At 37.3% G+C, this 21687-nt stretch overlaps 3 protein-coding genes across 3 annotated transcripts; 2 read left to right on the forward strand and 1 right to left on the reverse strand.

The window, feature by feature from the left end:
* The first annotated feature begins 10058 nt into the window (after positions 1-10058).
* LOC144204247 (UDP-glucuronosyltransferase-like) lies at positions 10059-14845 on the forward strand. The gene is made up of 5 exons (XM_077728114.1): positions 10059-11028; positions 11904-12035; positions 12587-12674; positions 12806-13025; positions 13923-14845. Exons 1-5 carry the CDS (start codon positions 10168-10170, stop codon positions 14203-14205), a joined length of 1584 nt encoding a protein of 527 aa, XP_077584240.1. The 5' UTR covers positions 10059-10167; the 3' UTR covers positions 14206-14845.
* On the reverse strand, positions 14720-16950 carry rabl3 (RAB, member of RAS oncogene family-like 3). The gene is made up of 8 exons (XM_077728116.1): positions 16828-16950; positions 16408-16499; positions 16179-16308; positions 15995-16109; positions 15756-15906; positions 15443-15514; positions 15195-15233; positions 14720-15058 (listed from the first exon to the last, which is right to left on the reverse strand). The coding sequence occupies exons 1-8, from the start codon at positions 16871-16873 to the stop codon at positions 15002-15004; spliced, it is 702 nt and encodes a 233-aa protein (XP_077584242.1). The 5' UTR covers positions 16874-16950; the 3' UTR covers positions 14720-15001.
* Positions 16951-17044: 94 nt separating this feature from the next.
* Positions 17045-21154, forward strand: gtf2e1 (general transcription factor IIE, polypeptide 1, alpha). Its single transcript, XM_077728110.1, has 6 exons — positions 17045-17240; positions 17648-17943; positions 18180-18337; positions 19452-19647; positions 19742-19980; positions 20629-21154. The coding sequence occupies exons 2-6, from the start codon at positions 17654-17656 to the stop codon at positions 21087-21089; spliced, it is 1344 nt and encodes a 447-aa protein (XP_077584236.1). The 5' UTR covers positions 17045-17240; positions 17648-17653; the 3' UTR covers positions 21090-21154.
* Positions 21155-21687: the final 533 nt, after the last annotated feature.

Genomic DNA, 21687 nt, shown 5'->3' on the forward strand with positions numbered 1-21687 from the left:
AAATTCAAAATAATGATGATTGGAAATGACCATGTCATGTGATCAGAAACTAGGCCCGATAATGTCATTCTCGGAAGATCTAAATGTGTTTCTTTCCTGAAGCAATTACATCCGACTTCCATCAGACTGAGTTTGACAAGCTGCTTACAAAGACAAGCTGTAGTTGCCTAGCAACCGCATCAATGTTACTTACATGGTCAAACAATAGAGGGACAACCTCATACTTCACACTGAAAGACAATTAGTGTGTCACATTGTGACACACTAATTGTTGAGCATTTTGAATAAAAATATTGTGGATGTCCATTCATTTATTCAGTGTTTGTCCCATCTCACGTGCAGATACAAACTAAACTCAAAATAACATCGGGAAAGAGAATACAGTGAGCACATTGACACATTTAAGAGTATTATCACCCATCAACTTCTGGTGTATCAGCACACCTTTCTGAAATAGTTGTAGCTCGAATATCGTGTGTCAAACAATGACCTGATTTTCAAGATTTATGCTTTCATATCCTCAGGGTGAGCCTTTTTGGAGTGTGTGTGCTTGTGTTCATGCATGCCCCAGGGAACGTAGTGCTTTGTGCTTAGTGTTATCACCTTCATAAGAAATGAGATCACTAAAGCATAATCTTTGATTTACAATTTGTCATGTATAGGCCTTGGCTGCAAAGTGAATTTGGGAGTGGGAAGAAGTAAAAACCAGAGAGAAGTGCCAGTGCACAAATCAGGATTTTAATTGAAAATAACCATACAGATAATCAAAACTGGGACAAAGATAAAAAAAATTAAAGCTAACCAGTGGAGACACACACTGACAAAGAGGCAAACATTACTCACGTAAACAGGAATCAATACTCCTACAAAAAATTGCCAGAACACGGGGTTTAAATACACACAGGGTTGATGACAAGAGGGACACATTGGGCGAAACGCATACAAATCTAGCAGACAAGGAAAACTAACTCATGCACCAACCCCAATGTCGTGACACAACTTTTTAAAATTATTATTGTTAATTAGCTATCTTTTTTTAGCTGTAAATAGTATAGTTTGTTCTAATCTCCCCCTATTTTGGGCAGTATGGTGTCCCGGTTGGATTGTTTTTCCACTACATAACCCAAGTGTGCTTCATCTTGAAGTCATAAACTGATGGTCCTAAAATAACAAAACAGTCCCCAGACATTATACACTTGGAATGATTTTTTGGAATGATGTTTTCTAAAATTCTCAGTTTAATTTCTGTCGGATGTTAAGACGCATAGTGTACCATCCAAAAGATTAGTTGGTTGAATCATCTGCCAAAAGTTTTGGGAGTCTCAGTAACAAGAACTGTGACGTTAATGAAACAATTTTTGTCGGCCAGCAACTCATGGGAAGGTTCATCCGTGACTAATGTTTTCTTCGTTAGTGGGTAATGGTGTAATGGCATTTGTTGTGGTATGCTAGAATCCTAAAGGTTGGGTTATATTTCATGGCGAATATGTTTGATGAAACATTCAAAGTATGAAATGTGATGAAAATTAAAAGTAGGGTAACTTTGCGCCCAAAAAAAACTCAGCCGTGGGCCAAAAATACAAATAAACAAAGAATCTCAGTACTTCAAAGTTATAGTTGGTATGACCTGGATGGAAGTGGAAAATGTGTTTTGGAAGGCAGGGTGTGTCATTTGGAACATTCACCTGTTCAAACATTGTGCTTTAAATTAAATTTAGACTTGCAGATAACAAAATGTTCAGTTCATACAACTGCTTTGACCTCCATACCCTTGCTCTTGGCAAGTGCGGAAATACTTCTGAGAAATCATTAAAATGTCAACACAATGGCATGCAGACATCTTTGCGTGTAACGCGTGTGAGCTAGTGACTATATCTGACTTTTACGAGACATAAATCTTTTTACTATGTTCTCTAGTATTTAGTTTGAAGAATAGTTGACCTAGATTCTATCTAGCTTGTTTACCAAGTGTAAAACCTCCCAAAGCTTAACCCAAATATTCACTGGAGAGAAAAAACATGTACCTAAAGAGGTCGGTAAACACTAGTTAAAGTTAGAAAAATAAAGCTGAAATGCGAGAGATGGATTTGGGTCAACACAGACCAGCATGCAAAAAAAGTGAGGAAGAAGGGAAGTATTTTATGTATTTTATGTCTGCATGCAAAGCTCTAACATGAACAACATGGGCTCTGTTTGAAAACATATGCTGGCTGATGAGCACTTGGCCTTGATGCTATACTCTAACTGCACTTTTAGACAGAACTTCAACTGTAAATGGACAATATACACACCTGGTCTGACAGGTTTTTTTTTCTTCTCCATAATCGCTCCCGTTCAGTTGAAGGATATCAAATATCAGGTAATACCAATATTCCCCGAGATAGTAGATGTAAATTGACGCCACAAAAATATTTGGTAATACCAATGCTTCCTGCAATAGATGGAGAGTGAGGTTCCAAAAATATAATGATTGTACTTGCGTTTGTATGCTATTAAGCAGAAAAGTCAATTAAGTAGATACAAGGCTCACAATTCTTGAAAAGAGATTCCAAAATAAACAGCTCTGATCCTTTTTTCAGTCCGTTTAGTGCCAGCTTTACACTAATATCAATGTTTCACTGAAATATTTTGCATTTTCATTAGAATGTAACGTCATAGGATCTGGCAACAACATGTGCGGACATCACATTTTTGGTTTTTTACAAGACTACAATGTTAAATTTTGGACTACAGGGGCCTGGCATCCACTTATGATGTAGACATATTTTTTTTCTCAGAAAATACATCCTCTAAAAAGATCATTCTTAGTTTTTACACTTATCAGTTCCCAATTAGCCAAAATATCAAATAGAAAAATAAAAATGCACACCTTGTAAAAGTCTGGGTCTAAAATGTCTGCAAATAGAAGCTTCAGTCTAAAAAGGTCATCGGGGGGTGCTGGAGGCTATCCCAACTAACAGTGGCGAGTATTGTTCTAAAACAGTTAGTAGTTTTCTAATTGTATACTTTTAATTTTTCAGTCTATATACAACACTTGCTTCAATTCAACCTTGAAATAAGGCAACTTGAGGTTAGCCATTAATTTTGGAAGTTATACAATTCAGTAAATCACTCAATATCAGCATTCCGTTGGTTAGGTTAGTAAATTATGACCCAGTGAATTATTAATTATTAATGTTTTAATCTTCATAAATAAGAAGAAACATATTAAGTCAGATTCCACGTATCTCCAGATACACAACAACAACTAACACAGTAAAATTATGCAACTAATCCATAATGTGGTTGTGTGTGTGTTACAAAACTAGTAGTTAATATATAATTCAAGAGACCTTGTCGGAACTCATTGACTAACACTAGCACCATAAACATTCTTCTGGACTATTTGGTCTTTTTTAGGGGGAGGAGCAGGAGATAAGTATTGTGCCACATATAATTCTAAACAACATAAAACTGGTGTAAACTTAACTCAAATACAAATAAAAATGGGGAAAATATATTCTGACCTATTCCCGTGCACTCGGAGGCGAGTTTCACCGATGGTTACTCTCCACTTTTGTTCTGACGATTAGAGGTCCCGCACTTTTTTTGTATGGAGCTGTAGCCCGGTCCATATTGTCCAACTGTTTTGAGACAAAAAAAAAACCTGCATGCTGATTTAGTAGCTACCCACTGCCATTTTACTCACGAATGTGAAAACCCAGCAGAATACAAAGGCCAGGGGGCGCACAAATACAGTTTTCGCTTGTGTAATTGCACGCGAGAAGGCCTACATCTCATAGGCACGTGTATTGACACATGCAGACACGAACAATTTAGTACACACATTTTAAATTTGTTTTTTTTTGTGATCAAAAAGTGAAAGTTTTAACTCCACATGCACTGAGAATTCAACCAATAGAGAAGAATACTTATTGCAATGTTTTTATACACTGCTAATGGGGCTGAGTACTGCAGATTGCAATACAAATTGAATTTAATGGCCAATACATGTCTTAAATTTAACATTACTTTTGATTTTATGCTACTGCAATTTTTTTCACAAATAAGATGGCATCTCCAAAAATAATTGATTAAAAGATGAATGAATAACAGTGATATTTATGCAATATATTGGGAAACAGCAGTCTTATTGCGATGTATACCCATCATGTCACTTCAAGTCAATTCAAATTCATTTAAAGCCTTTAATCATCAAAAAGGCAAATCATTCAAAAAATACATTTTTGTCCTCTGTAAATTACAAGATGAAAATGATATATTAAAACACCCACGTGTGCGACATGCTGTATAAATTAGAAAAAGACAACAGTAGCCAAACAAGTAATTCTAATATTTTGGTCATCTTGATTGCTCGGAACAATGTGTAAATAAACCTGACCGCACCAATCATGTCATAATTAGTATGCTTATGAATGCCTTCATTTAACATGATTTTTATTATTATTTCCTCCAATGCTCACAAGACCAGTTGTGAATGTTTTCTTGCCCACTGGCAAAAAAACCCTGATGTTGACATAGACACGCCTCAAAATAGGTCAAAATCTTTTGATGGGTGCAATTCTCTCATTTGGAAAGCCAAAATCCACAAAAGGCAGGAGTACAGAGACTGAAAAATGCTGACAGCAAGTTCCTGCAGTAGTTCACATTCAAATGCCTCTGCCGTTGCTGTGTGTATACTTTGGATTGCTGCTCACAGGTGTTGCCAGCTTCCAGGAAAGATGTGTCAAAGCCAACTTTTCCACACTGTGAATGCAGCAATTCAGCAAAGACATGCAACAGAGTCATTTACCGACAGCATGCTTCCCTTAAATAAAAACACCTATGCTCACTTCAGCAGACACTTTGATATGCAAAAGAAAAAAAAAACCTGAGCATGTATGTTAAATTCAAGTAAGGAAAGCCCTCAGGGCAAAATAAATATAAGTGGTGATGCGTGAGTTGAAGTGATATATTTTGGTCTGCACTGAGGACTTGGCAAAAATCCCAGTTGGATCAGGCTTTTTGCCAACACAAATAATTTTTTTTGTTACTCAAGGGAAGCAGGGGACCACCAAATGTGCAAACTCACTCTGGGTGACACGACACCGCTCAGGAAAACACTAAATTAGGATAAGATGTCTTTTTTTTGTACTATGAAACAAGTCAAACAGCAACAAAATGATGTGTTTTGTGTTAGAATCATTGTGCCATCAATCCATAGTTTTGCCAACTCTTGCAGGTACACGATAAAGTGATTTTTCTGGTTTGTTCATGTGATATTTATGCTGTTGTATTGGGTCGTATGGGTTGTATTGGGTCGTATGGGTTGTATTGAATCAAATGGGGAATGAAAATGTAATAATGTATGTGTAATGTAAAGGTGTTTGTCGCTTTCCAAAATTCTTCCAATGTCTGTCTTCAATGAATTTTGGAAATTGCTAATTTTATAAATTTATAAGATTATTCAAACTTTTTACAAGCCACTTTTCCTCACAAGGGTTTTGATAGATAAGATTATAAATTCATCAAAATGTGAATGAAAACAACATTGATAATTATTTCAATAAATCAATGCAGAAAAACACTGTATTATGCTTGTTTAATTCTGAAATTAAGTATTGTATTTGTATTTTTTAAATTTCAATTTCTTAGTATTTATCCCATTGACAGAAATAGATGTGCAATTCAAGTTTCAGTGTGATAAGCAGCCAGCCACCGATTGGATATCTGGCAGCGTCAATAGCAGCCAATGAGTTAAAAATATTCTGCCTTATAAAGACTTAAGTACAGTATCAATAGTATTATGTGTTTTAACATCATTGGAAGTAGAATGACTCACTGGATCTCACATTTTTTCATGTTTCATTCGGACTTTTGTTTTGTCAGCTGCTTAAACGGAACCTCAGACATGGGTGTGTGTTTGCCTAGTAGATTTGCCATTTTCCATGTCTGAGGTAAGCCACAGGTCAAGTATAAAGAACACTGTCTGTTCTGATGAAATCAGTGGCTTGTTTCCTACAAAAGTCAAGTGAGCTGTACTTGAAGGACAAAATATGAAAAATATATTGCTTATGTGGCATTTTTAGTGCTCCTGAAGTGGTCCATTGGGGAGAGCTGATGACCGCGTGTACTATTATTGGTGTCCCCTGGTGTAAAGTTTAGCTAGTGATGTGGCTTTTGAGCACATTTTTCTCTGAAGGGGGACAATGGAAGCGACTCTCTTGTTGCGTGCAATGCTTGATGTACTTGGGTTTCACTGAGGCTTACAAGAAGCTTTTGTGAGTGCAGACTGTCATGCAGATTTTAGTCACACACACACACACACACACTCACACACACACACAAGACTTCACAACAAGGGCTCATATGACTGTGGGTTGCATGCATTTGTGTGAGCTAGTGTGTATAAGTCCAATGGGAATGCTACATGATACCCCAAGAGATGAGTGTGGCTCACACCGATGGGAACGTGGTGTGGGAAAAAGGTAATTACACTCTGCTGAGCAGATGACATGTTTTTAATTGGTAAAACATCCGGAAACAAAAACAAAACTATATATATCTTTCTTACTTTATGCATGTGGTGTTTTTCATCAGTTATTTTGTTGAGAATTATATGAAGCTAAAGTTGAAAAAAGAAACAGGTAAATTAGATATAATCTCTAATAGGGAAACTGTGCTAAAAAATGGGTCAAGGTCCTTTATTCTATGAAAAGTAACTTTTCTTGAAATGGAAGTGCTTCAAGCAAGTGTGCATGTAATATATGTGTATATACATAATATATAATATATATTTACTGTAAGGTAATGGAGACAGACTGACTAATGACCCAGATGGAAAATAGAGTGCATAAATATTATTACAAGACAGTACTTTTATGATTGTCATCAAAACAAATATAATGTGTATGTACAGTCAATACGGCAGTTCTAATGTGAATTGTCTTTTATTATAACTGGAATAGAAAAAAATGTATAATCCATCAAAAATGTTACTGAGGATTTTAGTTTGCTTATTCTGTATATATTTTTCACATATATCGTCAACATAGAAGACATTTTACCATTATATCGGTATACTGTAATTTCTTTCAGGACTTTAGTTAAGTGCATTTCATCTAGCTGGACCTAAAATGGAAAATGTTGTCGTTAACTGCAATGAGCTGACGGTGTGTTCCTTGGACTTGGCAGATAACTGGGTCGATAAACTACAATCCATTGGTATGTCCTCATTTTCCCTGTTGAGTTAAAACCAGACAAGTGGTGGAGTTAAACAGGTTGGCACAGTTTAAATCTTAGTTTGCTCTTAGACGTCTTCCTGCAGCTTTGTTTAAATCAGCATTCTTTAATGACATATTTACTGTGTCACCTTGCAGCTCTCTGATGAAGCGACAGCAAAATAGGTCAATAGATTTTTAAGAACCGTGACCATTGTGAGGATACATGGTTTGGAAAATGAATGAATGAATGCTGTCAGATTACTTGAAATGATAACATTGCTTTCCTTGTTTAGCTACTTGCTAAGAGGAATCTATCGAAGATTTTATAACCTTAATATAACTGAGAAATCAGATAGATAAGTCATCTATTTCATTAAATTGCTTAGGCACAATTTCAGTCATTTTCAAGGACACACACATTGTACTGTAGTAAAGATATTCTGTATCAAGTTAAAATGTGTTAACAGACATTGAACAACATACAGAGATCCCTCATTTTTTTGCGGTTAATCTGGTCTAATTTATTTATTAATGACTATGTAGTAGCTCCTTACATTTTCTGCAGTGGGTCTTAGATTATTTTTAAGCACAAGCCTTTTAAACGCAAGCATGAACAAATAGCGTCCTCGTGCGTTCATTTTTTGCTGCTTCCTGGACCAGAGTTGCTTTTTTAAAAACTAACTTTTTTTGTTTTACCCCCTTTGTTCTGTTTTGCAGCAGGGGGAGCTAAACATTTAATTTTCCGAGTGTTTTCTTGCCTTAGGTTGGTTTTAAACTTTGCAAAGTTGTTGCAACTTGCATTCAGACTCTTTTAAATTGTTAAAAGCAGGCAACATTGAATGAACAAACCGCACAAAATGATGTAGCCTGGAAAAAAAACATCTCTAAAACTGTAATCGTACAATTTAAGAGAAAAAAAATGTAAATCTCTATGTATGTATCAGGCCATAGACCAACTATTATTTTAATATTATTTAATGAGAGCACAGTGGTCCTTTATATGAAATATTATCACAATTTAAATGGGCTCTTTTACAGAAAACAACAATAGAAGAAAAATCTTGTATTTTTAAATGCCGTTATCATCTAAAAAAAACTAATTCTAAAGCCAAAATAACACCCTGTTTTTCCATTCATTAATTTTCCTTACTGCTGATTCTCACAAGGGTCGCGGGGGGGTGCTAGGGCCTTTCCCAGCCAAATACGAGGAGTAGTCGGTCGGGGTCACCTTTATTTGGTTGCTAGCCAATTGCAAAGCACAAGGAGATGGACAATCATTCACGTAGAATTATATTTTAAAGGTCATGACCCCAAAAACGCAATTGTAGCCAGCCAAACAGCAAAACAAATAGGAAATAAGAGCACGGTGAATATAACTCTGTCTTTCTGATTATCTTATTGGTAATTGCAAAAGCGAGCCTTGGCACGTTGGGAATTTCACAAATGACAATGTTGGTCTGATGTTATCCAACCCTCCATAGTTGGTTTCCTCTTTTTCAGTTTTTTGTTTTGTTTTTTGTAAGGCTTCTCACGGCACCTAACAATGAGTGTGGAAGTGTGCGTGCAAATGTACACGCGTGAAGGGTGTATGCAGGGTTACGTAAGGACAGAATAACACAGTCGTGCACTCCTAGAAAGTAGTAAGTGTGTGTGTGCGTGACTGTGTGTGGAAGTATAGGCAAAGTGCAACTTGATAGTTTAAAGATAACACATGGAAGTGATTGAAGAAAGGGGGGGGTGTCGTCCTCATTTCAAAACTTGGAGGCGGAGGGGATTGTTTTAGAGGAAGTACTTTTTTTTGTGAGGAGGAAATCTCCACAAAAAAACTATTAGTAATTCTAATTTAAGAATTTAAGTAAACATTAATCAGTTTTTTGCTAATTTCACTTAAGCAACAGGCCATTTTGTGTTTTCATAATATGAGCATTATTGAATTGATAAAATAATTTGAATTAACTCACATCAAGTTTCGTGGGTTAAGTTTTCATTTCTTTATTACACTAAACTTGAAATGTTAAATTATGTAAACTTTGTCTTTGCCTGACTCCTGATTGGTTAAAAAAAATGTAATATAGTACAATAATATACTACTTGGGTCATGTATATACATGAAAGAAATATCCTTCATAACCTCATTCTACTATTACAACTAGTATAAAGTTTTTTTCTTTTGTTGTTACATTTTTTAGCTTATTGGCTTTTGAAAAACTGAAGGTTTTAAGGCATAACAGCCCATTTAAGTTATCCCATTAAGGGCTTAAACCGCATATACAAAATAGTCTTGAAAAATTCTACTCTCTGAGTTGCTTTAGAAATTTGAACAGAAGTTTAAAAGTTTCTATTTGCATATATACCAAATGGTAATGTGCAAAAATATGGAATACCTTCATCATGACCAGAAGGAAATGTCAATATAAACAAAGAACAAAAGGGTCGATGAGCACACAAGTTCAAGGGTGGGGGGAGTAAAGGCACACTCTAAGTAAACTTTGTACTTCTTTGCACAAATCAGTTGTATAAGCCATTCGAAAAGCGCTAAATCTTTTGCCTGCCACTGATTAGTTAAGAGGCAAGCAAAACATATTTAATGTTTGCCTGACTAAAAATTTTATTTAAAAAGTTATTAAGTTATTTTCTGGTTTCAAAACAGGAAAAAAATGCATTTCCTGGTCTCTGCAAATCTTCAAATTTCCATAAAAAAATGCAATTGCCAATGAGTAAAAAGAACATAACAAGGGATAAGTTATTGTACAAAAGGGAAAATAATGAAAAGCGTGTCAGCAAATGATTAACTGTTGTAACTTTACACCACCACTGCGTCTTGTGCTGTAGATGGCTGATATAAAAGCTTCCAGAACCACGTGTTTGCTCACACTCGCACACACCTCAACTGGGAAAACAACACGTTCTTGCTTCTTTTTTTTGTGTGTGTTGTGGCTACTTTTGCTTCTAAAGAGAGGAAGCAATGGCAGTCAGGGTGTGGTTTTCTACTCTCGGACTCCTAGCCGTGATCTACTGTTCCGTTCTGTGGCCTGCCGAAGGGGGGAAAGTTCTAGTTTTTCCTGTGGATGGAAGTCACTGGCTGAGCATGAAAATCTTGGTGAAGGAGCTGACTCACAGAGGACACGATGTAATGGTTTTAGTCCCCGAAAGTGGAATGCTGATGGAGAACTCGGAGGGGCACAGGACTCAGTTTTACAAAGTCCCCTACAACAAAGCTGATTTGGACAGCTCGTTTAAGCAGCTCCAAGGCAGTGTCTTTGCAAGGGCGCCGAAGTTCACCGACTTGTTTTTTAACGTAGAACTTTTGGTCAATTTTACCACCTTCCAAGCAAAAGGCTGTAGGAGTATCCTCACCCAGCCGTCTCTGCTGAGTCAGCTCAAAGGTGAAGGTTTTGATCTGGTGCTGACAGACCCCTTCCTACCGTGTGGGTCCATCCTGGCTCGTATCTTTGAAATCCCGGCTGTTTACTTCCTGCGTGGACTTCCCTGCGACTTAGATTCCAAAGCCAACCGATGCCCTGTTCCTTTGTCTTACGTTCCTAGATTCTACTCTGGTAACACAGATGTCATGACCTTCCCGCAGAGGGTGAAAAACAATGTAATGGGGGTGATAGAGTCTTATATGTGCAAGCTCATGTTTGGACACTTTGATGAGCTAGTCAGCGAATTTGTGGAGAAAGATATGACCTATAAGACATTGTTAAGCCATGCGGCTATTTGGCTTTTGAGATATGATTTTCTTACGGAGTGGCCCAAACCCGTGATGCCTAACATGGTTTTTATTGGCGGTATCAACTGTGCAAAGAGTAAGCCCCTGCCTGCAGTAAGTATTCTGACCACGTATCACATCTGGATTCACTCAGAGCACACTAAATACTGACAACACACATTTCCTTTTGACAAAATCAGCTCTAATCTGTCCGTGTTAACCATCCAAAACGTGCACTACTCTAACTACTGTCTTTGACACCTTCATTGACCATTTAAATACAACTGTTTCAGTCATTAAGTAAATCAAATGAAAACATTAAGGATTAACAGGGATTAAGTGATTACTTCTATAATCCTGTTGCCATGTTTAACACATAATATGCTGTTAAAGAAAATATTTGTTATACTCTCTTGCAGCAACATAAACAGCCAAATTTACACCATTATAACTAAACAGTGGGAGAGAATGAAGAAAAGTGCAAGATATTTTTAACTACTAATTGCCTGCCATTGACAATAATTGTCATCCATTTAAACTGGGAGAATTGGCTTTTGATGCTCATGTTACAAATCCATTGACAGCGCTTAGATGTCCAAACCATTTTGACTGGGACATTTCCCCCTGTGAGTTAAATTGGATTGGACGTCTAATACCATCAATATTAGCCAACAGTTATATGAAGGGTTAACAACCAAGTAGGAAATGTATTCACGCAATACCAGCTTCAGTGAATCATAATAAATTGGACAAATGGCACTGTCATATAAACAGTTAAAAGAGGGTTTTCCAAACTGCTATACAACCTAATAGCAATAAAAATGACATAGAAAAAGGCCCATGCTATAATAATAAAAATCATGGCTTTATCTATATATCTAAATCATTGAATTTTGAGTCAACAATATAATAATATAATATAATATTTGCAAAACACACTACAGATACATTTGATGTGCTGACTATATTGCCATGGTTGGTCCTGACAGGATTTAGAGGAGTTTATCGAAGGCTCAGGAGAAGACGGTTTTATCGTCTTTACTCTGGGCTCCATGGTTTCTAATATGCCAGAGGAGAAAGCACTACAGTTCTTGAATGCCTTTCGGAAGATTCCACAGAGGGTAAGACACAAATAAAACGATAAAAATCGTGTTCTACAACATATAACACAATTTAGTCCAAATTGACATGGTTTCATACCTGTCAACTGGTACGTTCTCGCCGTAATTGGTACAACTGAAAGCCCATTTTTATATTGGTACGCTGTACACATGAAAATGGTACGCTAAACGGTGATTTTGAGAAAAAAAAATAAATTAAGGCACTTTCTAGCCATTTTTCACCATCCGCCATTGTTTCTTCCCGGAAACGCATGTCTGCCAAGTGATATATGTACCGGCGCCTCTGATTGGCTAAAAAAAAAAGATCATGATAAACATTTCGTTTTGTAACACTTTCACCATGTGATTTCCGTTTCCTGTTCCCTTGTTTATGTTTACTTTCATGTTTATGTCTACTTGTTGTTCGTGATTTTTTACAAAAAAGTAAAGTGGTAAGATTTTCCATGTATTTATACATATATGTAAGGGCGAAAACAAAATTTGGTAAGATCACAAATGGTTCGAGGTTGACAGGTATGTGGTTTGCATACAGTAAAGAGAATGTGTTACAGGTTGTGTGGCGGTATAACGGAGTTCCATTAAAGAATGTGCCAAATAATGTTAAACTGATGAAGTGGTTACCTCAAAATGATCTTTTAGGTAAGCCTGTTATTTTAGTCAACAATGTGCAGACTGGAATGTATTATCAATTGTAATCTGGTTTTGAACACAAACTAAAGATTTGCCGTAATCTATTTGCAGTATTTTTGTTTTTTTTATATGCTCCTCAGCTCATCCTAAAGCTAAATTGTTCCTCACCCATGGTGGATCTCATGGTATCTATGAAAGCATTTGCAATGGCATCCCCATGCTTATGTTTCCACTGTTTGGGGACCAGTCGGATAACGTTCACCGCATGGTGGTCCGCGGTGTTGCTGAGAAACTCAGCATGCACGATGTGACATCAGAAAAACTGCTGGTGGCTCTAAATAATATGAGCAACAACAAAAGGTAAAACAGGTTTCACACATTCCAAAAAAATATATAAGTAAACCTTCTCTACAATAATTAAGAATATAAATGGTCCGTAGTTAATAACTGCTATCCTAAATATTCTACATTGTGTCATGTTTAGAGATAATGTATGCCATACATCATAGTTTATATTATATTGCAATTTTTTAGCATATTTTCGATGCATCTGAGGTCATTTTGGAATTATGTCCCAAACAAGTGACTGCCACTCATTCACTTTGACCAGTTTCTTGACAAACTCTGATAAAAACTACTCTGAGCCTGGATAATGCTGTGTGATATGGAAAAAAAAAATCTCCTATCACCTCATCTCATCACATTTTCTGAACCGCTTTATCCTCATTAGGGTCATGGGGGGTGCTGTAGCCTATCCCAGCTAACTTCAGGCCATAGGTGGTGGACACCCTGAATTGGTGACCAGCCAATCGCAGGGCACAATGAGACAAGTTTGTCATTACGGATGTTGACGTTTAAGACTGTTGTATAATACATTCACATATCATTTATAATACATTAAATTATATTAATATTACAACTAATTTTGTTCATATACGTTGCTATTTTCATATCTTTGGCATGCATTACTCACCTACGGTTGACTTGAAGCCAATTGGTGGTAAAACTGGGATTTCATCAGTGTAGCAAATCCGGACGAATTGAGCGTCATCTACTGTCTAAAATGTGCACTACAGAAAATGTTTTTTTTTTAGGCCAAATTGACGAGAGACATAAAATGTCAATAGAAAATTATATGTCATTTTCCCCATACATATCGCCCTATTGTACAGCACCAGTTCTACGAGTGCCTTATTGTAAATGGTTAGAAGATATGAATTAAGGGCCTCGCTTATATAATGATGTGGTTTCGTACAGGTACAAAGAGAAAATGGAGAAACTGTCCGCTCTTCACCTGGATCGCCTCATAAAACCTTTAGATCTGGCTGTTTTCTGGACTGAGTTTGTCATTAGGCATAAAGGAGCCGCACATTTACGTACAGCTGCACATGACCTCAACTGGTTCCAGTATCACAGCCTGGATGTTTTAGGTTTCCTTTTGGCTGTAGTTGCCACTACACTGTTAGTGACTCTCAAATGCTGCTTGTTCTTCACCCGCAAACTTTGCACAAAGGGTACTGTGAAACGGAAAAGAGCATAAAACTCTGAAATGGATGTACGTACACTAAATGCGATATACCGATCTATACATGTTTTAATGTATGATTTGATGATTGTGTGGAAGTGTGTGTGCGTGTGTTCTAACAGTTCTAATTTTAAGATGATCACTGCAAAAAAAAAAAAAGTATATTTTACTACATTGCAAGTTTTGATCTAAAAGCATCACAAAACATATAAACTCTCAAAAAAACATAACTATCATTTCCATATGTTTTTAAAGGGGATTCTGGAGGTCCAAAAATCTGCAATACCTAAATTCAAGGAATATTAGCCTTTGTCTATGAAGAGGACTATAACAATTGTAGTTTTCCACATCTCTTCACTAAAGTTTACTGCTTCCTTCCTTGGATTAAGGAAGTGATGCAAGGGAAAGTTGTGGCGTAAGCATATTGCAGAATTGCTTGACTTGCTAAATACAGGCAGGTTATCATCATTGCTCTTAGTTTTTAAAGAAAAAGCAGTATAGTACTTCATTCAGAAAGAAACCGCACTACTAGGGAGAAGCATTTTTATTGATTTTAGCATGAGACAAATACATAACATAAAAATATTAAACACATGATGACTGTGTATGTACATGTGGATTTGTATTATGAATTAAAAAAAATAGTTGTGGACAACTTATAGCTTCTTTCGTCTTTTTTTATTATTAGACAGTGCGCATACTTAGCTTGTTTGAGTTGTAATTGTAAATTTAATTGTGCCTGGAACAAAAGAAAGTGAAAATGTTGTGTGACAAATCTGCTTTGGTTAAAGTTAAACCAAAGATGGAAATGTCAGTCATAGTGCAAACTCTTGAAATTGAAGCGCTTTCGGTCGGTGAAACCTGCCATCTGCAGACACACAACACATAGCTATGCTCGAAGATTTAAGCACATTTTAATATTCATACTAATATTTAGAAAAACATTGTGGGATTTTTTTTACACATTTTACAAGCAGAAATACTGGTACTTTAAAAGAACTCACCTGACTTGGATCTCTTGTGAAATATCTCTTTTCAATCACCTATGTGGAGATACGGTTGATGTTTTTAACACATTCTAAATGCTTTAAAGCTTTATGATTCAAGAAATGAATTAACAAATGGTTTAAACATGGTAAATTTGCGCCTCAACGTAGAACCGCCTTTTGAAGAAGAGTTAACTTAACTTGAAAAATAACACTTAAAAGTCCATGTCAATACAATCTTCTGCGTTTTTGTCACTTAATCTTACCTTGTCAAAGAATCGGCTCAGTTTCACTGCATTAGAGGTGCCGGCAGCCAAGTATCGTAGATTGGTGCAGTCCTGGAGGAAGAAAGCATCATTTTCATATTTATTATTCATGATGCTGGATCTTGTTTGACTATTAAAAAGTGGTTTGTAATGAAGAACCTCTTCCAAAAACCTCCTGTATATCTGACATTCATGTTTTCTATCTAAACAATCACTAGGTGTCACCATCGGTATTTTAATTGCCAATGTGAAGGCTTGATGAGCAAGTAGTACTTATAGCAGTTTTCCTGAATTAAAAAAAAAAAAGACGTACAAGATTGATCTCCTCTGCGTTGAAGTCTTCAGACAAGAAAGCAGTTCGGGTAAGAACTTCACTCCGTTTGGTCTCTGCAATCTGGTCAAACTTGGTGCCAATGAGGAGCAATGGCACTGGATTCTCTGCAAACTGTTCACGGTCATAGTCACTGCAGGAAAACAATAATCTGTTATCACTTTACAGATAACCCTCAAAAAGAACATTCAATGTCAAAGCACACCATCAAAAGCACATACCCATTTGAGACAATGACCCCAGTTGGTGACGAATCCTTATTTAAAGCTTCCAGCGACCACCGATAGAGATTCTGAGAGGATTTTTTATTCGTCAGATCGTGTACTAAAATAATTCCTGAAATGATAAGAGAGTTGAGAATAAGAATGATTGAGAAATATTCTTGACGCATGGATGGAATGCTACCATTGACTGAATTATAAAAGACAGCTCTGGTGCTTTTGATACTGCTGGCGCTGCCGACCGAACCCCCGACATCCCATAGTTCAATGTAGAAGGTCTTTTCTTCCGGGGTTCCTTCTTTGTAGTCTTCAACCTGTATTACAAAATGACAAACACATTTGATGTTATGTTACTGTCCACAATGAAAGACCGCAGTTTTGTCAGTGTTAATCTTAAGGGAAATCTACCTTACCCGTACATCTACTGAGCATCCAACAGTCCAGGATGGATTCCCTAAAACCTGGTTTTGACACAAAAGATGGACTAAGGAGGACTTCCCTACACCTGTAAACAGGCAAAGCACAATGGACTGAGCAAAGGCTTTATTAAACTATTATATCAGTTAAACAACTCATCCAAACTCCAGCATGAAAAGATAGAGTTAATTTTGTATTAAATTCAGGGGCTAGTATATATGACAGTGATTTAACCAGTAATAAAAAAATAAAAAGCAATATCTAGCTACAACTTTGTAGTACAGTATACAAACTGGAACATGACATGTAGAGCCACAACTGCGGTATAGGATACTTTTTATTAAGGGCTATAGATGCGATGTGCATATAAATATATCATAAGACATACGTTATTAAAAAAAAAAGAATGTACTTGCCGGAATCGCCTAAAACTAGCACTTTTACTCTATCAAGAGAAGCCATGATCTGACAGCAGTTCTTGACAGTGTACCGGAAAAATAACACGACAAAGCCCCGCCTACCTGTGATAAACTGCAAGACTATTGGTGAGATTAGAAACACCCACCTCACTGTTTTGTCTTTTTATTGGGTTAGGCATGTTTATGTCGTCCAATTAGATTAAAGAAAGACGTTTTATTCCGGTTTTACGTTGTCTTTCCGGGGTATCTTCTCAAATCTGACACAGGATGCGTGCTATTAAATGTAACCATCAAACCTAAAATTTAGCTACTCCCGTGTTTATTTTCAATAATGTTGTAATTTCTCTGAAGCGAGAACGCCTCCAGAGGACAGATCTTGTGTATATTTAGAATTTTACGGACTTTTACAGGTAAGTTGAACTGGTGAGAAAGCACATTCATCAGTCTTCTCCATCAATATCATTCTAATATGATATCGTTATCTTATTTACCAACGTTATAATATACCCAAAATAGTGTGGATACTATGTAACTTGAATGCAGTGTTGTTTGATTTCATTTAAAATAAAGATCTTAAAATGTATCGATTTCCAACAAGTTAACATACTAATGGCGCCTCAAAGTGGCTTGTTAATATACTATCAATTATATGAGTGATTACTATTTACATTCAAGTTTTGATAAGGATATGTTGAATACAATCACAACAAAACAACATAATACTTTGAATTGTATGGATGATTACATCATACGTGTCAATAGTTATATTTTTAACATAATCCTTGCCCCTCATCCTTTGGACCACATTCTTCCATAGCACAAGATGATGGAGCCAGAACTCTTGACCGAGGTCCCTGCTGCACTGAAGCGTCTCGCCAAGATGGTAGTGAGGGGTTTCTACGGGGTCGAGCACGCCTTGGCCTTAGATGTGCTCATTCGCAACCCGTGCGTCCGTGAGGAAGACATGCTGGAGCTGCTCAAGTTTGACCGGAAACAACTGCGCTCTGTACTCAACACCTTGAAAGCTGATAAGTTTGTCAAGTGTCGTATGAGAGTAGAGACGGCCCCAGATGGAAAGACAACGCGACATAACTACTACTTCATCAATTATAGGTGATTTTTCCCTTGATTACTTTTCATATACATTATTCTTTATCAGTCCGACAAAATATAAATATACACAATTTCTTTTGCAATATAAAACAAGGAAAATAGCAATTTCATCAACAACTTAAGTGCACAGTGTGCACCTCCAAAAGGATGCCATAATCATCAGTGGCTACAGAATTAAGAGCCATTTTTGCTTCACTGTATGCATTGGGGTAAAATTGGCCATTCATTCCTGACAGAGTCTTAGTGAATGTGGTCAAGTACAAACTGGATCACATGAGACGACGTATAGAGACGGATGAACGAGATTCCACCAACCGTGCCTCATTCCGATGTCCCTGCTGCTTTTCTACTTTCACTGATCTTGAAGCCAATCAGCTCTTTGACCCCATGACAGGTAAGATTAAAAAAAAAAAAAAAAAAAACTAACTCAAGTAAGTCACTTATTTGGTCATCTATATTTTAACTCTGTCTAGTTTGGCAAATAAACTGCATAATCGATTTTACATGTTAGAAAGATATTATTTATTCTTATTCTTGTGGGACTTAAGTATTATTGGACTTGCACGTTTCTGCTCACATAATTACACAATGTTGAGTGACTGGAAAATATGTCAAATATATAATTAGCTTTCATCTGCACCAGGGACTGTACATACTTTGCATTTTCAGTATTTTAATTGATTTTTTTTCCAGTCTGAATGGCTTTTTTCGGCTTAGTTTCACACAAACGGTGACACACAAAGTAGAAGCGGGGATTGTGCTAATGCTGGAACAGGTCCCATTATTGACAGTGAAATCAGCACGGGAAGCAGATGGCCTCTTACAGGAAGAAGAGGATGTGTATACAAGGTCCCAAACCCCTTAGCTGCGCAATGCAGTGTTCATAGCATACCCCCTCGAGGAAAAAAAAATGCACTGTGGGATAAACTACAGTACTTGAGGGGTGGTCTTGGGTCAGTCTGTAGTGTCATTAAAGTGAAACACATTTGCAATCCTTTAGACAAGCCAAATTCTGATACTTTTAAAATTGGAACACATGCATATAAACTATTTATTTCACAATGTTTTATTTCATCCATTGTTGTGACATCCCCTTGCCTGGTGCCTGTTGTTAGCTAGGATAGGCTCCAGCTCCCCCTGCAAGGAAAAGCGGTTCAGAAAATGAATGTATGAAGATAAATTGTTGCAACACCTTCCTCCTTTAAGTCATTTGAACATTAATATCTTCATATTGGAGCTGAAAGCTTTTATTTCAATCACATTTGATTGAACAACAGTTTATCTTGGCGTTCATTGACTTTGACAAAAGGCACCGTTTGTACTCATTCCATTCCAATTACCACATTGCATTTTTATCCAAACAAGTATCAATTCAATAGTACAGCATTCAATTAATGAAAAACAACTTTTGACATACAATGTTACTACGTTGGAAACAGATTAAATACTGGATTTTAGAGTAGGGATCTCATGGTTCCTAGTAAATTCTTATAAGGGTCTTCACACAGGTACATTCCGTTGCACATTCTGTCAGACGGAAGTAGAAGAAGATGAATCAGTGTGTCCCGATGCAAGGACATTGGTGGCACGATTTAATGAACAGATAGAGCCCATCTATGTGCTTCTCCGTGAGACAGAGGATGTGAACTTGTCTCACGATCTGTTGGAGCCTGAACCCACAGAGATCCCTGCTCTCAAGCAAAGGTTAGTTTCTGCCACATTTATAGTCATATGGGCCCTCAAATCCTGGGGATATGACTTAGCAGCAGAAAGCCACTAACGTGGATCTTTGTTTTAGTCGTGAACGCAACGCGGCGGCTGCTGCTAACGCTGCAAGTGGACCACACCGGGAAGCCTGGTCCAACAAAGGCTCATCCTACGCTGACCTTTACACACAAAATGTTGTCATCAATATGGAGGCGCAGGATGACCTACAAAAGCAAGCAAATGAGGCCACGGCAACCAAGGAGAGGCCTGTCTGGTTAACACAGAGCACTGTGCAGGGAGCTTACAACGAGATGGACATGCTCAAGAACCGTAAGTGTGCTTTTTTTCACGGATTCTTGTAATAGATTAAGAAAAACTCCCAAAGCGAGAGCCAGTATGTCTTTAAATGCAAATGCAAATAGTTGATGGGTATTCATCACTGTAGCTTGTTGTAGGCCACCTTGAGAATGATGTTATAATGAAGGTATTACCATTTATGGAGGCTATTTTCTCGTATAGTATAAAAGTCGTGCTTTACTGCTATTTTTTTATAATCTATAGGGAGAATACGTTCACATATTTTTGTTTGGCAAATTGGCTAACACTGTACCGTGTCTATATACATTATTCTATTGCTCATCTAAAGTTAATTGCCGTTTCCCATAGTTTCCATTCTCTGTTCAAAGGCGGTTATCTCTTTTGGTCAAGTTATGATAATGACTAACATCACCAAAATTCTTTTCAATCATAAACGCTCGGTTTGAAATATTTGTGAGCTTGGTTGGGGTCTGAATAAGCAAGCGCGGTAATGTATTATCGATCAGAAAAGTTAATATAATGTATAAAGTTAATGTTTTTTTAAATGATATCACTAGTAAAACTTCAAACAAATTGAACGTCTATCATCGACAAAGGCAGACAATGATTTTTTACATTTTTCAATAGACTTTGCATCAGTTTATACATTTTTTTCCACAGGTGGGGACAATGTGGCCGGCATCCAGGACGGAGCCGGTCAACCTGGAGCTGGCCTGTCCGAAGAAAACGAGGAAGTAATGCGTGCCCTTCTCATCCACGAGAAACGAGCTGTACCGGCACCAGGTGGAGGCGGAGCTAATACCGCCACCAGGGGGCTAGCATCCACCACTGCCAATGCGAGCGACTCCGAGAGCGACACCAGCGAATCCGACGACGAGGCGCCCTCCGGTCCTCCCCCTCACATAGCCGCTGCCGCTCCTGTGCGAGTTGCGGAGGAGGAGGAGGATGATGACGATGACTTTGAGGAGGTAGGAGATGAGCCCATGGTGATGGTGGGAGGCCGACCGTTCTCTTATAGAGAAGTGAGCCAGAGGCCGGAGCTTGTAGAACAGATGTCTGCACAGGAGAAGGAAGCCTACATTGAAATGGGACAAAAACTATTCCAAGACATGTACTTTTGAGCACACATGTATTTTGTACAAACGTATATAGATGCTCCTTCCCAAGTAAATCATATGCTTTGTCAGTGTTGCCTCAGGTTATTCAGCTTGTAGTATTCATTCCAAATTATGGTGTGCATTTTGCAAGCCAGCTATACATTTTGCGCTAATGTTTTTTTTTTGTTTTGTTACAGTTTTTTATTACATTGAGTCATATTTCTGTCCAATACTATCAATGCTAGTCGAAAGGGATTATGATGGGCAACTTGCTTAAAGGCTCAATGAATTACTCAATCAAAGGAGCAATCTCTTGTGACATTGCAGTTTATCTAAAAATAAATGAGTTTTGAATGATACAAGCTTCACGTTGAGCCAGCCATGTCTTCTACACTTATCTCGTTTAGCTTTTATTTTGTCTGCTTTAATATTGGTAGTGCTTATCGCTGTAAATGTCAAGTTGGGGGCTAGCACCATTTTAAAACAGCCTTGTGTGATGGACAAATGCTTCTGCTGCCCTTTACTCAAGACAAGATAAGGGATATTAAAAGAAAATAACTACTAATCCAGGGGTGGGAAAACTGGTCCTCGAGTGCAGTTTTCCTTCCAGCAAAGGCATTTT

Source organism: Stigmatopora nigra, chromosome 11, assembly GCF_051989575.1.
Source record: "Stigmatopora nigra isolate UIUO_SnigA chromosome 11, RoL_Snig_1.1, whole genome shotgun sequence".
Taxonomy (NCBI): domain Eukaryota; kingdom Metazoa; phylum Chordata; class Actinopteri; order Syngnathiformes; family Syngnathidae; genus Stigmatopora; species Stigmatopora nigra.

Excerpts from the sequence above, each read along its gene's own strand:
- rabl3 (XM_077728116.1), bottom strand. The coding sequence starts at position 16,873 with ATGGCTTCTCTTGATAGAGTAAAAGTGCTAGTTTTAGGCGATTCCG. Across the intron at positions 16,500-16,827 it reads GCTAGTTTTAGGCGATTCCG|GTGTAGGGAAGTCCTCCTTA; the intron begins GCAAGTACATTC and ends GCCTGTTTACAG. Across the intron at positions 16,110-16,178 it reads CTTTTATAATTCAGTCAATG|GAATTATTTTAGTACACGAT; the intron begins GTAGCATTCCAT and ends TTATCATTTCAG.
- gtf2e1 (XM_077728110.1), top strand. The coding sequence starts at position 17,654 with ATGATGGAGCCAGAACTCTTGACCGAGGTCCCTGCTGCACTGAAGCGT. Across the intron at positions 17,944-18,179 it reads TACTACTTCATCAATTATAG|AGTCTTAGTGAATGTGGTCA; the intron begins GTGATTTTTCCC and ends CATTCCTGACAG. Across the intron at positions 18,338-19,451 it reads GCTCTTTGACCCCATGACAG|GTACATTCCGTTGCACATTC; the intron begins GTAAGATTAAAA and ends GTCTTCACACAG.
- LOC144204247 (XM_077728114.1), top strand. The coding sequence starts at position 10,168 with ATGGCAGTCAGGGTGTGGTTTTCTACTCTCGGACTCCTAGCCGTGATC. Across the intron at positions 12,036-12,586 it reads TTCGGAAGATTCCACAGAGG|GTTGTGTGGCGGTATAACGG; the intron begins GTAAGACACAAA and ends AATGTGTTACAG. Across the intron at positions 13,026-13,922 it reads AATATGAGCAACAACAAAAG|GTACAAAGAGAAAATGGAGA; the intron begins GTAAAACAGGTT and ends GGTTTCGTACAG.